Source organism: Mobula birostris, chromosome 7 (genome assembly GCF_030028105.1).
Source record: "Mobula birostris isolate sMobBir1 chromosome 7, sMobBir1.hap1, whole genome shotgun sequence".
Lineage (NCBI taxonomy): Eukaryota > Metazoa > Chordata > Chondrichthyes > Myliobatiformes > Myliobatidae > Mobula > Mobula birostris.
The window spans coordinates 149,621,474-149,636,665 of record NC_092376.1 but is presented as its reverse complement, the minus strand read 5'-3'; the positions used below and the strand labels follow the sequence as shown (position 1 = coordinate 149,636,665).

The following is a 15,192-nucleotide window of genomic DNA, read 5'->3' as shown; positions in this document are numbered from 1 at the left end:
ACAACTATTTTGCTTACTTATATTTAGTATTTTTATTATGCACATTTTTTCATTCAACCATAATTGAAAATGGATTATGTACAGTAAATGTGATTTTTAAACTTGGGAACAGATAACGTATGTACAGAATGTGTTGAGATTTACCCAAATTTTGTATCAATACATTTGGTTTTACCTGTAGCTGAGTCTGATAAAGGACAAGTCAAGGCAGGTAACTTTTAACAATTTTGGCATTGAGCTGGTCTCTTTCCATCTGAATTTACTAAGAGACCGGGACAACCCAGTTGTCTTTACTTTGTGGATCTATACACAAAAGTAGAAATTGGTACTGCTAGGATTAGCTTCATCTGGTACCAGCTTACAGTCATCTGCATGTAAAACACCCTTTGGGAACCCAGTCAAATTGATTGCATGTTATATCACGGAAGTAGCTGTAAGAAAACAGAAATATAGCAATTACAAAAGCATAAGTTTGGACATTCAAGATGATCACTGCTGATATTCTAAACCCTCTGTTATCCTTTTCTCATTTTGATCTTCCTCTTAACGGTGGCTGTTAGGTCCATTTTAGATTTGCAAAGCTTTACAACTCTAAAGAAGTTTCTCCTCATCTTGATTCTCATTTCTATGTCACCTTGAGCCCTGAGTCCCCTTAGAGTAGCTAGGAAAAATGTGTCTCAGCATCAAACCTGTTGAGCAGTAATGTTAAATGTTTTAAAAGTGAGAACATAATTAAAACAATGGATTCTAATTCACCATAGTATGATAACATTTTTGCTGTCCTGCCTTGTGTTTTACTAAAAAAATACATTAGGACCATTTCATCCCCCTTTATCAAGCATTATCAGAAGGCCGCTAAGTTCGGGACCAGAATAACCTCACTCAGGCTACAAGGTTGGTTGATGGCGTGAAATAGCAATATCATTGTAGTGAATGACATGTCTATTTCCTGAATGTGGTACAGTTGTATTGTTGAGACAAGGCAAATAAGCTCTGTCCATTCTGGACAGTCAATCAACTTCATGTGGCTCCTTTTGGAACCTCTAGATTCAATTGTACTGATGCTGTTTTGTCCTCCTGCCCCCGGCCCAATCTTTGCAGTTGGTATTTATTTTGGATCATCCTGAGGTTGTTGACAAGGAAAGGAAACTGAATCATGATAACAGTGATGAGAAAAATCCTGATCAAAGGGTGATCCTATCAAGGTATCGAATGATGGTGAGAATTGAAGATGGTAGAGTTGAATATAGAGAAAGAATTCTGGAGACTGAATACTTAAAAATCATCCTTTAAATCTTTGGATCCCCAAGCATCTCATAGCCAATAATTTATTGTTGAAGTAATGACATTGTTTCATACACAAAAGTGGAAGAGTGTTTGTGAATACAATCCTACTAACAGTTAACGTGATAAATTACCATTTGGTAGGGCTAGTTGAGGAATAAATTTTGGCTAGAATACCAGGGGAGCAGTCCTTTCTAAAGTGCCATTGAATCTTCTGTGCTAATAAAGTGGCCACTCAGTGTACGTTCATGTTCTTGGCTATATCGGCTTCAAGGTTCGACGTGTGCATTTTAGAGATGCTGCTCTGCAGACTACTTGAGTTACTGTTGCTTTCTTGTCAGGTTGAACCAGTCTGGCTGTTTTCCTCTTGCCTCTCTCATTAACAAGGCATTTTCACCCACAGAACTGCTGCTCACTGTATGTTTTTGTTTGTCACGCTATTCTCTGTAAACTCCAGAGACTGTTGTGTGTGAAAATCCCAGGAGATCAGCAGCATGGAGATATTGTACTGAAACAAACAGTATCTGGCACCAACAATCATCCCATGGTCAAAATCACTTAGAGAACAGTTCTTCCCTATTCTTATATTTGGTCTGAACAACAACTGAACCTTTTAATCGTGTCAGTATGTCTTTATGCACTGAGCTGCTGTCCCATGATTGGCTCATTAGATATTTGCATTAATGAGTAGGTGTACCTAATAAAGTGGCCACCGAGTGTATATTGGCCTTGGTGTGCATGTAGAATAGCAAAAGATGCACTGATGATTATCTAGAGTTCGATCATTGCTGTGGTAGAAGAAGCTCAAGGACTGAAAAATGTTAATGACAAAAACACTTAGCTCTAGCTAGCTGAACAATCTTGGTCAGTGTGCAAGATAAACCTCAAGTGGATTATCAATGCTCTGTATTAATAGACTGGTCAATTATATTGGTTAAACTCTATTAGTACCTCTAGTCATATGTTGATATTTCTGAGCTTTGGATCTTGCTCTCTCAAATCAATAAACTACAGAGGTACTGTGCAGTTACAATCAACACACATCTGTAATGACTGTAACTTGAAAGATTAAGTCAAAAGAATAAATAGGGAGTGAAAATTCTTATTTTCCCTCTCTATGGGCAAAATTATTCTTGCAATAATTAAAATCAAAATCATGTGCCTTATTGCCAGTAAAACATAATTTCCATTCTGTATCTAAGTTTTAGTACAAATAATTGACATTTATTTGGCAAATATTACTGAATGATTAATACATTTTCTGTAAACATGAGCAAACTGTCACATGAAGAATATCATCAATTAAACACTGTATTTAGCTTGTTCGCACCTACAAGGAGATAGCTTGACATCACAAATGCTGCTTGATTCCAAAACATCTTATTTGAATGCATTTGGTTATAAGAAACATTATTTGGTTCTTTTCTCTTGATTAGTCTGACAGAATTCAAATTATGATTTGATAAATTGGTTCACTATTGTCAAGTTTAGTGAGATACAGAGAGGAACATTGTTTTGCATGCCATTCACCCAGATCCTTTCATCGCAGCAGTACATCGAGATACTACAAGGGAAAATGACAGAATCCAGAATATAGTGTTATTTTCTTGAATTATGCCAAATCTGACATGTCTTGTAGAAAGCTGTGCAAAGGGTTGAAATTATTTCTTCACAGTTGGTATTTGATTATAAATTTATCTCTCCTACACTTGGTGACTAATTATACAAAAGCCAAAAAAAGAGACTATTTAGCTGTCAGCATTCTCACCCCAGTGGTTCAGTTACAACCTGCAACAGAATGAATGAGTCGATCTCCAACCAACTTACTTGACACAAATTGAAAAAAGAACTAGATTCAAGAGGTGAGAGAGTGTTTTCAGTGACTGCATCATTTCAAGGCAGAGGATAATCAAAATAACCTGCTTCAACTCTATCCAAACAAAGAGGCACAAATCCTGAAATCATAAAAGGTTTGACGTGAATCATAGCAATATTATTTTTCTAGTGTTGAGAGACTGCAGATCTTTGCAGAAAGCAAAGCAGACAATGTGGGTGGGTGCAGAACATTAGTTCTTTGTTCTATAGTTCTCATCACTGCATGTTAGAAATTCTCTGGGCTCAAGTGCAATCTGTTCTCAGTGTATCAAGACCAAGCAGATAGTTTTCTCATTGAAAAATACTCTATGTGAGGAAGGCAGTAGCCACTGGAAAAATTTATCTTGCATTTTGCCTGATCCATGCAATGCCGAGCTTCAACAGTAGCACTCCTGTTGTAGGAGCCCTGTATTTGTTTTGTGCTGTGAGTCTATATGGTAATTAATCACATGGGTGGAGACGTGGTAAAAGCAAAGGGAATAAGTTACGTATTGGTGAGTTTGTAGCTTGGGACTGGTGGAGGTTTACCTTTGCTGACTGCTTTGATAACATACAATAATGCTTAATAGTATGTTTGCTAATTGCTAATAAAGGATTAAAATAAGGAATTCGACTCTTTAGAGCAATCATTGGGGTTGTGGGCACGTCACGCAAGTATAACAACTGCGTCTGGGGTTGCAGGCTGGTAGCAATAGTTTTATTTTGATTTTGGATCAAATTTTGCCGCTACATTTTGTCAGCAAAGATGTTGACAGTTATACCAAATGAATGGCAGCTTGTGGCAAGAACGACCTTTTTTTGTTGTTCATATTGTGTGTTTGGGTTGAATCACAGGTTTGAAGTGGTCGAACATTGCTGTGTCCAATTGGATTGGAGTGAAAAGCTGTGTGGTTGCCTGAGTGTTCGACCCCTGTTTCTGTTTGAACTGAAATAATTGAATTGTTTCTATAATTGAAAAGCTAAATTGAAACTGTCACTGTTTTGTCTCGTTGGCACAACTTGGAAGACAAAATGATTTCAGCTAGAAGCAGTGGCTTGAAGCTGAGAGAGCAATTAAACAAACATGTAGTAATGAAGGTCACTTCCCTGGGGGAAATGAAAATATTTACGAAGTTAAAGAACAAACTGTGAGAACTGATAAAGGTGATGAGTTAGAGGCCTACATACAAGCTGAAGACAGCATGGATAACGTTCGCGGAGCCTGTTCCGTTGTCAGCAGATTGTCACACCTCGCTGTCCGGTGTGGGTAGACTTGCCTGGTGAGGGTCACCAGTTGAAAAAAAAGATGGTAAGCCACATCCGCACAGTAGCACAAGGAGTTTTATTTAGTGCCAGCAGAAAGAAAATGCAAAAGCTGCCCAAAAGTTGTGAAGTAAAAAAGTACTTACAAATAGTTAAATGAAATCAAACTTGTATGTACAAAATCTTACAAATATACGGAGTCGTTCTCCATGACACACTGAACTTTCTAATACAACTAGTCACCAACCGTCAACTCTAACCTCCGCACCTCTCTAGCAAAGCCAGACCGAGGGTTTAAATCTGCCTCCACCTGGCCAAGGAGGACCAGGAAATCCTACTGTTGGTCCGAGGGTGGGGATCACGTGACCACACAATGATAATTGTTTCAGACGCAGAATTGGAACGTTTTAAACAGGGATTCTAACATCCTACAGTTTTATTCCAGAACAAATGTCTTTGTTAAACCTATTGATCCGTGTCCACACGCTCAGATGAATATAAAAGAATAATGCTTCCCCACCAGTGGTGTTGCTCCCACTAACCCAGGCATTATTTTGGGATGCCACAAACTGTCCCTCGGGTCTTTTGGGGCTGTTCGGTTGTCTACAAACCAATGTAACAGTGTGAGTGAAAATAACTGAAACGGTTTGGAATGACTGTGCCTTGAATCCTTATTTTTATGAGTTATAAACCAATAGAGCATGTTAACTGAAGGGATTGTTTTGATTAGCCAAGCTAGCAATTGTTTTACTGTTAGGGTGTGTAAATGGTGAACTCCCAAGGACTGCAGAGTCGGAGGGCAAAGTGTGTGAACTACTGGGGAAACTAGACAAGGGACAGAATGAGGAGGAGTGACTAAGCGGGCAAAGGGCAAGGTTAGCGGGAGAATTAGCATTGCCAACCTGTTCCGTCACACAGATCAATGTCCCGTGTGGAAGCTTGGTTTAGCTGGGTTACACAAGACAACAGATACTGAGGGATAAGCTTGCCTTGGTGGGAAAGGTGGAACAGCATCGCCAAAGCCAGGAACAACAGGTGGAACAACTTCGGAGGAAGATGGAGGAGGTCAAGTTGCAGGAAGAAATTGCAGCCAAGATGGCTAGAGTTTTAAGTTTTATGGGCTGCAAGTGCCGTGTGTGCTAAGCCTGCTCCAGCAGAGCGGTCCTCTGACGAGATTTCCATTGTTGGCATGGAACAGAGAAAATCCAGCATACTCAATGGATACATTTGAGAATCAAATATCTATGAGCCAGGAGTTTGAACCCCAAGGGGTAGTTCACTCTCAGCCTGCACCGAGGAGGCACTCCGAACCTATGCCATATCCAATAGTATAAGGTGCTGCTGAGAACATTGATTTACAGTATGGTGACATAAACCTGATTCTGATTCTGACTCGTGTTTCAGATGAGAAAGGTCTAAATGCCGGGCTGGAGGCCACAAGGACACAAAAGGAAATAACAAGATTAGTGGTGCAACGACAATACATTGCATCTCTTCCTAAAAGAGAGATTCAAATCTTCAATGGAAATCATCCATTGCAGTATCATTCATTTATGAGAGCTTTCAAGAATAATATTGAAGGCAAGATGAATAATTATAGTGACACTTTCAGTACGCTGGATGAACTCAGCAGGTCGGGCAGCATCAGTTAGAAACGATGAGTCGACGTTTCGGGCCAGAACCCTTCGTCAGGACTGAAGAATGAAAGATGGGGAAGGATTTGAAGAATGCTTGTAGCTTCAGTTGAAAGACCAATAATTTGAAAGACAAAGGGGTGGGGGAGGGGAAGCATTGACGTCATAGCCCTGAAAACAATGGGTAGTAGAAGAAGGAGGTGGAACCATGAGGGAGCTGGGGGAGGGGGCAGAGTGAAATAGGGATAGAGGAAGGGAGGGGGAGGGAATTACCGGAAGTTGGAGAATTCTATGTTCATACCCAGGGGCTGGAGACTACCTAGACGGTATATGAGTTGTTGCTCCTCCAACCTGAGTTTAGCCTCATCATGGCAGTAGAGGAGGCCATGTATGGACATATCTGAATGGGAGTGGGAAGCAGAGTTGAAGTAGGTGGCTACCGGGAGATCCTGTCTGTTGTGGCGGATGGAGTGGAGGTGCTTGACAAAGCGGTTCCCCAAACTGCGTCGGGTTTCACCGATGTAGAGGAGGCTGCACCGGGAGGACCGGATGCAATAGATGACCCCAACAGACTCACAAGTGAAGTGTTGTCTTCACTTGTGAGTCTGTTGGGGTCCCCCAAACAGCCCTTCCAGGTAGTCCCCAGCCCCTTGATATGAACATAGAATTCTCCAACTTCTGGTAATTCCCTCCCCCTCTATCCCTATTTCACTCTACCCCCTCCCCCAGCTCCCTCATGGTTCCGCCTCCTTCTTCTACTACCCATTGTTTTCAGGGCTATGATGTCAATGCTTCCCCTCCCCCACCCCTTGGTCTTTCAAATTACCGGTCTTCCAACTGAAGCTACAAGCATTTTTCAAATCCTTCCTCATCTTTCATTCTTCAGTCCTGACGAAGGGTTCCGGCCCGAAACGTCGACTTATCACTTCTAACTGATGCTGCCCGACCTGCTGAGTTCATCCAGCGTACTGAAAGTGTTGCTTTGATCACAGCATCTGCAGATTATTTTGTATTTACGAATAATTATAGTGACCATCTCTATTTTCCCAAACAGTCCACTGGAGGTTACCCTAGAGAGCTTGTCAAAAGTTGCCAGCGGATCAGCTCAGAGCAAGTATATCTAAAGGCCCAAGCTTTACTACAGGAACATTCCGATGATGAGAACAAAACTGCTGTGGCCTACATGGAAAAGGCTCTTTCTTGGTCACATATCAAACCAGAAGACGTGAAAACTCTTCAAGACTATAGTCTTCATTCTTAGAAGTTGTTGCAATGCCATGGGAGGCATGCAGGCCATGCACGAGTTGAACATGCCTGCTTATATGAAGATTGTCATAAATAAATTGCCTGGTGAACTATGAAGAGAATGGAGATCGGCAGTGTATGAACTGCAAAAAAAAGACATAACAGTAAGATTACTTTCACTGACATTGTTGATTTTATTGAAAGGCAAGTGAAGATTGCTACAGACCTGGTGTTTGGAAAGAAATACAATGCTACATCACCAACATTAAGCAAAGGTGTGAACAAAACTGGATCACAAATTTGTTAGCAAGCTAAAAGAAGCAGCGTTCCCACTAGTGTGGCTATTGTGGAAAGTGAAGCTAAAACTGAGCACAGAGCTGATGACAAGGGTGCAGATTCGAAACAAGCCATGACTGAATCGAATACAGCAGTGAGTACCGCCCTGGTTCCTAATGGTCTTACTAGGGCTGGTGACCATGATTGTAAACTTCCTATAATTCCAGTTCAGGTGAGGTCTAAGAAGAGTAACACAACGGAGGTTACATATGCTTTCTTAGATCAAAGAAGTACAGCAATGTTCTGTACAGTGAGGCTCATGAACAAGCTCAACCTGACAGGAAAAGGAACACGCATTCTCTTACACACTGTGGATCAAGAGAAGGTTGTGAGTAGCTACATCAATTCAGGACTGGAAGTAGCTGACTTGGATAGTGAAAACTATTGTGAACTGTCTAACATCTATACGCAGAAACGTATGCCCATCCACATAGGGAACATTGCTTGTCAGAGAGATCTTCAGGAATGGTCTCACCTGAAACACATTTATTTGTCGGAAATTAAGTCAGAAATTGTGTTGATAGGGGTGAATGTGCCTAAGGCTTCTGAGCCGTTGCAAGTCATTCATAGTTTTAATGATGAACCTTAAGCAATCAGAACAATGCGAGGTTGGACTGTTAATGGGCCACTGAAGGAAACCACGGTGACTGAAGAGACTACGCTCAGCTAGAGCTTCAGTTTTGTGCTTTGGTGAGCTTTGGCAGCAATGAATCAAGACAGATTTTCCTGAACACATTCAGGAGGGACAACTTGATTTGTCAGGAGAAGATCACATTCCAGGATAGACTGCTTACTAAAAGAGGACAATTTTATAAATATAGAGATTTCATGTCTTCTGTATTTTAGTAGTATGTAGTTGTAATTATTATAGTATAATCGTTAGGGTGCTGGAATGTAGAGGCCATGTATTCTGTGTTGTGAGTTTATTATTTGTATTCTGGTAACTAGTCACATGAGTGGGAGGGGGTGCAATAAAAGTGAAGGGAATAAATTATGTATTCTAACTTATTTCAATGCAGTTTGTAGCTTGGGACCGGTGGAGGTTATATCTTTGTAGATTGCTGAGATAATGCTCAATAATGCTTAATTGCATGTTTACTAATCGCTGATAAAGGATCGGATAGGGAATTTGACTCTTTGGAGCAATCATTGGCGTTGTGGGCGTGTCACGCAAGTATAACAATTCCGTCTGGGGTTGCAGGCCAGTGACAATCGTTTTGTTCTGATTTTGGATCAAATGATGCTGCTACACCAGTGGTAGCAGTTCAATAGTCTGACATAAAAGCTGGACACACTCAGCAGGTTAGACAGCATGAATGGAGATGGAAGCGGAGTTAATGTTTCAGGCTGTGGGTGTTTTGTAGAATCGGGCAAGAAAGAAAACCGATTTAAGTTGCAGAGAGAATGAGGAATGGAGGAAATGAGGATTGGAGGATAAGAGAAAGAACATTTCTGATAGAGTGAGGGGAGGGTTGATGTGGGGTTAAACTATAGAATGGGGCATCCAATTGATGCGTTAATGAGATGAGATTAGCTTTAATTGGAACGTACCTCAAAGCATACACTGAAATGCATTGTTTGTGTCAAATCAAATCAGCGGGGATTGTGCTGGTGAGCGTTACTATGCTTCAGCATGCCCACAACTCACTGATCCTAACCACGTGTCTTTGGAATGTGGGTGGTATTAGAGCACCCAGAGGAAACCCATACAGTGGCGGGAGAACGTACCAACTCCTTAGAGACAGAACTGAACCTCGATCTTACAACCGGTACTGTAAAGCACCGTACTAGCCACTCACTACCAGAAGTTACATGGATGGAATGTGAACGAAGGAATATAAATACCCAGCACACTGGGCAGTGCTATTGCAGAGAAAATCAGAGCCGGTATTACAGATGAAGGATGGTCAACAATAAACTGGCCGGCTTTGATACAGCCACAGAAAGTGAGATATAATCTGCCTTTGAGGAATCTGCCTCTACACTGAGGAAATCACATCATGAGCTGTACACTCAACAGGAAGAAGATGGGTGGTCATTTCACCTGAATGGACGTTTGGGGTCCTGGGATGGTGGAAAGGGAAGGAAGAGATGAAAAGGCAGGAATTGCATGTCTTGCAGTTCACCAGTCTGCTGTTTTGGTGCCTTTAATTCTAAAGTACAAAGTTCAAAGTAAATTTTATTATCAGAGTACATATATGTCAACTTATACAACCCCGAGATTCATTTTCTTATGGGTGTAAGGGGTTTCTTTTTTTATGTTACTGTGTATTCTAATTAAAATGGCTTCTTTATTATGTTATAATTGAAAGAGCTTCTTTGTTATGTTAACTGCTGAGAAAGTCCTCCCGCTAGCAGTTTGTTTGGATCACGTTACTGATAAGAAGATGTTACGAACCAATTGGGATAGTTGTTATGCTTTTGGTGTGTCTGTAAGATATTGTATGCGCGGGGTTTTGGGGCGGAAGGCGGGAGAGAGAGACAGAGGATGGACCAGGTGCTGTGAGTCTGCTAACGGGGTCGGACCCCGAACAGGGCATTCGGCGAGGAGAGGAGACGGAGACGGACTCGTGTGGAGCGTCTGGTTGACCACCGTTGTTGGTCCCAGGCGGCCGGTCGAGGTGGTCCGAGGGGTCGCAGGGTGAAGAAGAAGGGCCCTGAGCTCCAACTGTTTTTGCTTGAAGAGATTGAACTTTGATAAGTGTGGCGCCTTTTATTTCCCTTTTATATTTTATTCTCTATTAATTATAGTTCCAGTAATATCTGTAAACCATAAATCATTTAATTGTATCTGGTGTATTGTCTGTTATTTGGGCAGGGTGGGGTACATCACACAGCATCCACACAAACTAATTACCCAGTTTGGCAGGGCCGAGGGCTGTTTCCCTAGACGACAGTGAGCCAAGCGACCCGGAGGCTGGCCAGGGGGGCTACATGGACATTCTCAGCAAATCTATAGAATAGTAACTATAACAGGATCAATGGAAGATCAAGCAGAGTGCAGAAGATAACAAACTGCAAATTCAATTATAAATAAATAGCAATAAATAATGAGAGCATGAAATAACAAGATAAAGAGTACTTGAAGTGAGGTCATTGGTTATGATGGATGGACAAGTGAGTGTACTTATCCCTTTTTGTTCAAGAGCCTGATGGTAGTAGAATGGTGAGATTTTACTTTACAAGTATAAAAGTAAGGTCAACTGAAAAGTACTCTTCCTTTGGACAACAGCTTTCCAGTGCAAGAGTGGAACACAGGTTTATTTTCTAGGAGCTGATATGGATTTGCTCTATTAAACGATATTGAATGCAGCACATGATTTATGCACTGAGTATCATTGAACAATCTGCAGAGCCGGACTTGAAAGAGCTGAATGTAGCCATTTTATAGAAATCTGCATAGAAATTGCAGCACAGATACAGTCCTAACCAATTTATGTAGGGGCTTATCTTCCACTCTAGCACAAGTGGAGAAAAGACTCCTCAGGAAGGACCTAATCAATGATGCACTTAGCCTTTGTATTCCACAGCTCTTAAATCAGTGTTTAGTTGATCTCTCTACGTTTATCCAGAGTGTCTTTAACATACCTTTATCCTTTGGAAATGACTTGTTTTGTTTGCTGTGGAACTGATAGTAGAATACTTTCCACAGATCACTTCTCAACATTAAATATCCTCAGATTTTGGAAAGGTGCAAAAATAACAGGGTTGTTATCATGGGGTGACTTTAACTTCCCTTATATTGATTGGCACCTGATTAGTTCCAAGGGTTTAGATGGGGCAGAGTTTGTTAAGTGTGTCCAGGACGGATTCCTGTCACAGTATATTGACAGGCCGACCAGGAGGAATGCCATACTAGATCTAGTATTAGGTAATGAACCGGGTCAGGTCACAGATCTCTCAGTGGGTGAGCATCTGGGGGACAGTGACCACCGCTCCCTGGCCTTTAGCATTATCATGGAAAAGGATAGAATCAAAGAGGACAGGAAAAGTTTTAATTGGGGAAGGGCAAATTATGCTATAAGGCTAGAACTTGCGAGTGTGAATTGGGATGATGTTTCTGCAGGGAAATGTACTATGGACACGTGGTCGATGTTTAGGGATCTTTTGCAGGATGTTAGGGATAAATTTGTCCCGGTGAGGAAGATAAAGAATGATAGGGTGAAGGAACCATGGGTGACAAGTGAGGTGGAAAATCTAGTCAGGTGGAAGAAGGCAGCATACATGAGGTTTAGGAAGCAAGGATCAGAAGGGTCTATTGAAGAATATAGGGTACCAAGAAAGGAGCTTAAGGAAGGGCTGAGGAGAGCAAGAAGGGGGCACGAGAAGGCCTTGGTGAGTAGGGTAAAGGAAAACCCCAAGGCATTCTTCAATTATCTGAAGAACAAAAGGATGACAGGAGTGAAGGTAGGACCGATTAGAGATAAAGGTGGGAAGATGTGCCTGGAGGCTGTGGAAGTGAGCGAGGTCCTCAATGAATACTTCTCTTCGGTATTCACCAATGAGAGGGAACTTGATGACGGTGAGGACAATATGAGTGAGGTTGATGTTCTGGAGCATGTTGATATTAAGGGAGAGGAGGTGTTGGAGTTGTTAAAATACATTAGGATGGATAGGTCCCCGGGGCCTAACGGAATATTCACCAGACTGCTCCACAACGCGATGGAAGAGATCGCCTAGATTCTGGCTAGGATCTTTATGTTCTCGTTGTCCACGGGAATGGAACCGGAGGCTTGGAGGGAGGCGAATGTTGTCCCCTTGTTCAAAAAAGGTAGGGATGGTCCGGGTAATTATAGACCAGTGAGCCTTACGTCTGTGGTGGGAAAGCTGCTGGAAAAGATTCTTAGAGATAGGATCTATGGGCATTTAGAGAATCATGGTCTGATCAGGGACAGTCAGCATGGCTTTGTGAAGGGAAGATCGTGTCTAACAAGCCTGATAGAGTTCTTTTACGAGGTGACCAGGCATAGAGATGAGGGTAATGCAGTGGATGTGATCTATATGGATTCTAGTAAGGCATTTGACAAGGTTCCACACAGTAGACTTATTCAAAAAATCAGAAGGCATGGAACCCAGGGAAGTTTGGCCAGGTGGATTCAGAATTGGCTTGCCTGCAGAAGGCAGAGGGTCATGGTGGAGGGAGTACATTCAGATTGGAGGATTGTGACTAGTGGTGTCCCACAAGGATTGGTTCTGGGACCTCTACTTTTCGTGATTTTTATCAACGACCTGTATGTGGGGGTAGAAGGGTGGGTTGGCAAGTTTGCAGACGACACAAAGGTTGGTGGTGTTGTAGATAGTGTAGGGGATTGTCAAAGATTGCAGAGGGACATTGATAGGATGCAGAAGTGGGCTGAGAAGTGGCAGATGGAGTTCAACCCGGAGAAGTGTGAGGTGGTACACTTTGGAAGGACAAACTCCAAGGCAGAGTACAAAGTAAATGACAGGATACTTGATAATGTGGAGGAGCAGAGGGATCTGGGGTACATGTCCATAGATCCCTGAAAGTTACCTCACAGGTAGATAGGGTGGTTAAGAAAGCTTATGGGGTGTTAGCTTTCATAAGTCAAGGGATAGAGTTTAAGAGTCGTGAGGTAATGATGTAGCTCTATAAAACTCTGGTTAGGGCACACTTGGAGTATTGTGTCCAGTTCTGGTTGCCTCACTATAGGAAGGATGTGGAAGCATTGGAAGGGATACAGAGGAGATTTACCAGGATGCTGCCTGGTTTAGAAAGTATGCATTATGATCAGAGATTAAGGGAGCTAGGACTTTACTCTTTGGAGAGAAGGAGGATGAGAGGAGACATGATAGAGGTATTCAAGATATTAAGAGGAATCGATAGAGTGGATAGCCAGAGCCTCTTCTCCAGGGCAACACTGCTCAATACAAGAGGACATGGCTTTAAAGTAAGGGGTGGGAAGTTCAAGGGGGATATTAGAGGAAGGTTTTTTACTCAGAGAGTGGTTGGTGTGTGGAATGCACTGCCTGAGTCAGTGGTGGAGGCAGATACACTAGTGAAATTTAAGAGACTACTAGACAGGTATATGGAGGAATTTAAGGTTGGGGGGTTATATGGGAGGCAGGGTTTAAGGGTTGGCACAATGTTGTGGGCCAAATGGCCTGTACTGTGCTGTACTATTCTATGTTCTAATATTTTAAGTCCAGCGTTTTCTGATCAATTGCTTTTCACTTTGATATTTTCATTTTTATCTATTCTCCCTTTTCTGTTCCTCATTGAACTCAATAATGTGGTGACTATTTTCCAGTTGTTCTCCTGTATTTAGATAGATTTTTTAAAGAATTAAAGCAATGTTTCTTTTTTTGTTGTTCCAGGAAAATTCGATAGGAAGCAATTCTTGATGCACTCTAAATCATTCCTCTTCCAAACTATGTGCATTGTATTCTTTGACCATGTACGTGACCAAACTTCAAATTTAGACCAAAAGACCATAAGAAATAGGAACAGAATTAGGCCATTTGGCCCTTAGAGTCTGCTCCACCATTCCACTGTGGCTGATTTACTATCCCTCTCAATTCCATTCACCTGCCTTCTCCCTGTAATCTTTGATACCCTTACTAATCAAGAACTTATCAGCCTCCGCTTTAAATATATCCAATACTTGACTTTCACAGTGGCAATGAATTCCACAGGTTCACCACCCTCCCGATAATGAATTTCCTCTTCAGCTCCGTTCTAAATGGATGTTCTTCTATTCAGAGTCTGTGCCCTCTGGTCCTAGACTCCCTCACCACAGCAAACATCCTCTCCACATCCATTTTGTCTGGGCCTTTCAATATTCAATAGGGTTTCAATGAGATTCCCCCCCACCAGTCTTCTAAACTCCAGTGAGCACAGGCCCAGAGCCATCAAAAGCTTCTCATACATTAACCGCAAACACGAGGAATTCTGCAGATGCTGGAAATTCAAGCAACACACATCAAGGTTGCTGGTGAATGCAGCAGGCCAGGCAGCATCTCTAGGAAGAGGTACAGTCAACGTTTCGGGCCAAGACCCTTCGTCAGGACTAACTGAAGGAAGAGCTAGTAAGAGATTTGAAAGTGGGAGGGAGAGGGGGAGATCCAAAATGATAGGAGAAGACAGGAGGGGGAAGGATGGAGCCAAGAGCTGGACAGGTGATTGGCAAAAGGGATATGAGAGGATCATGGGACAGGAGGTGCAGGGAGAAAGAAAAGGGGGAGGGGGGAAAAAACCCAGAGGATGGGCAAGGGGTATTGTGAGAGGGACAGAGGGAGAAAAAGGAGAGAGAGAGAAAGGATGTGTGTATATAAATAAATAACAGATGGGGTACGAGGGGGAGGTGGGCATTAGCGGAAGTTAGAGAAGTCAATGTTCATGCCATCAGGTTGGAGGCTACCCAGACGGAATATAAAGTGTTGTTCCTCCAGCCTGAGTGTGGCTTCATCTTTACAGTAGAGGAGGCCATGGATAGACATATCAGAATGGGAATGGGATGTGGAATTAAAATGTGTGGCCACTGGGAGATTCTGCTTTCTCTGGCGGACAGAGCGTAGATGTTCAGCAAAGCGGTCTCCCAGTCTGCGTCGGGTCTCG

The 15,192-nt window shown here is 42.2% G+C and overlaps 1 protein-coding gene across 1 annotated transcript in view; it reads right to left on the bottom strand.

The window, feature by feature from the left end:
* Window positions 1–414: 414 nt before the first annotated feature.
* The window catches only part of LOC140200974 (RYamide receptor-like), a 51,669-nt gene continuing 36,891 nt past the window's right edge, over window positions 415–15,192 (bottom strand). The window contains exon 7 of the mRNA XM_072264614.1: window positions 415–431. Coding sequence (XP_072120715.1) covers window positions 415–431 — 17 coding nt within the window. The remainder of the gene's footprint in view (window positions 432–15,192) is intronic.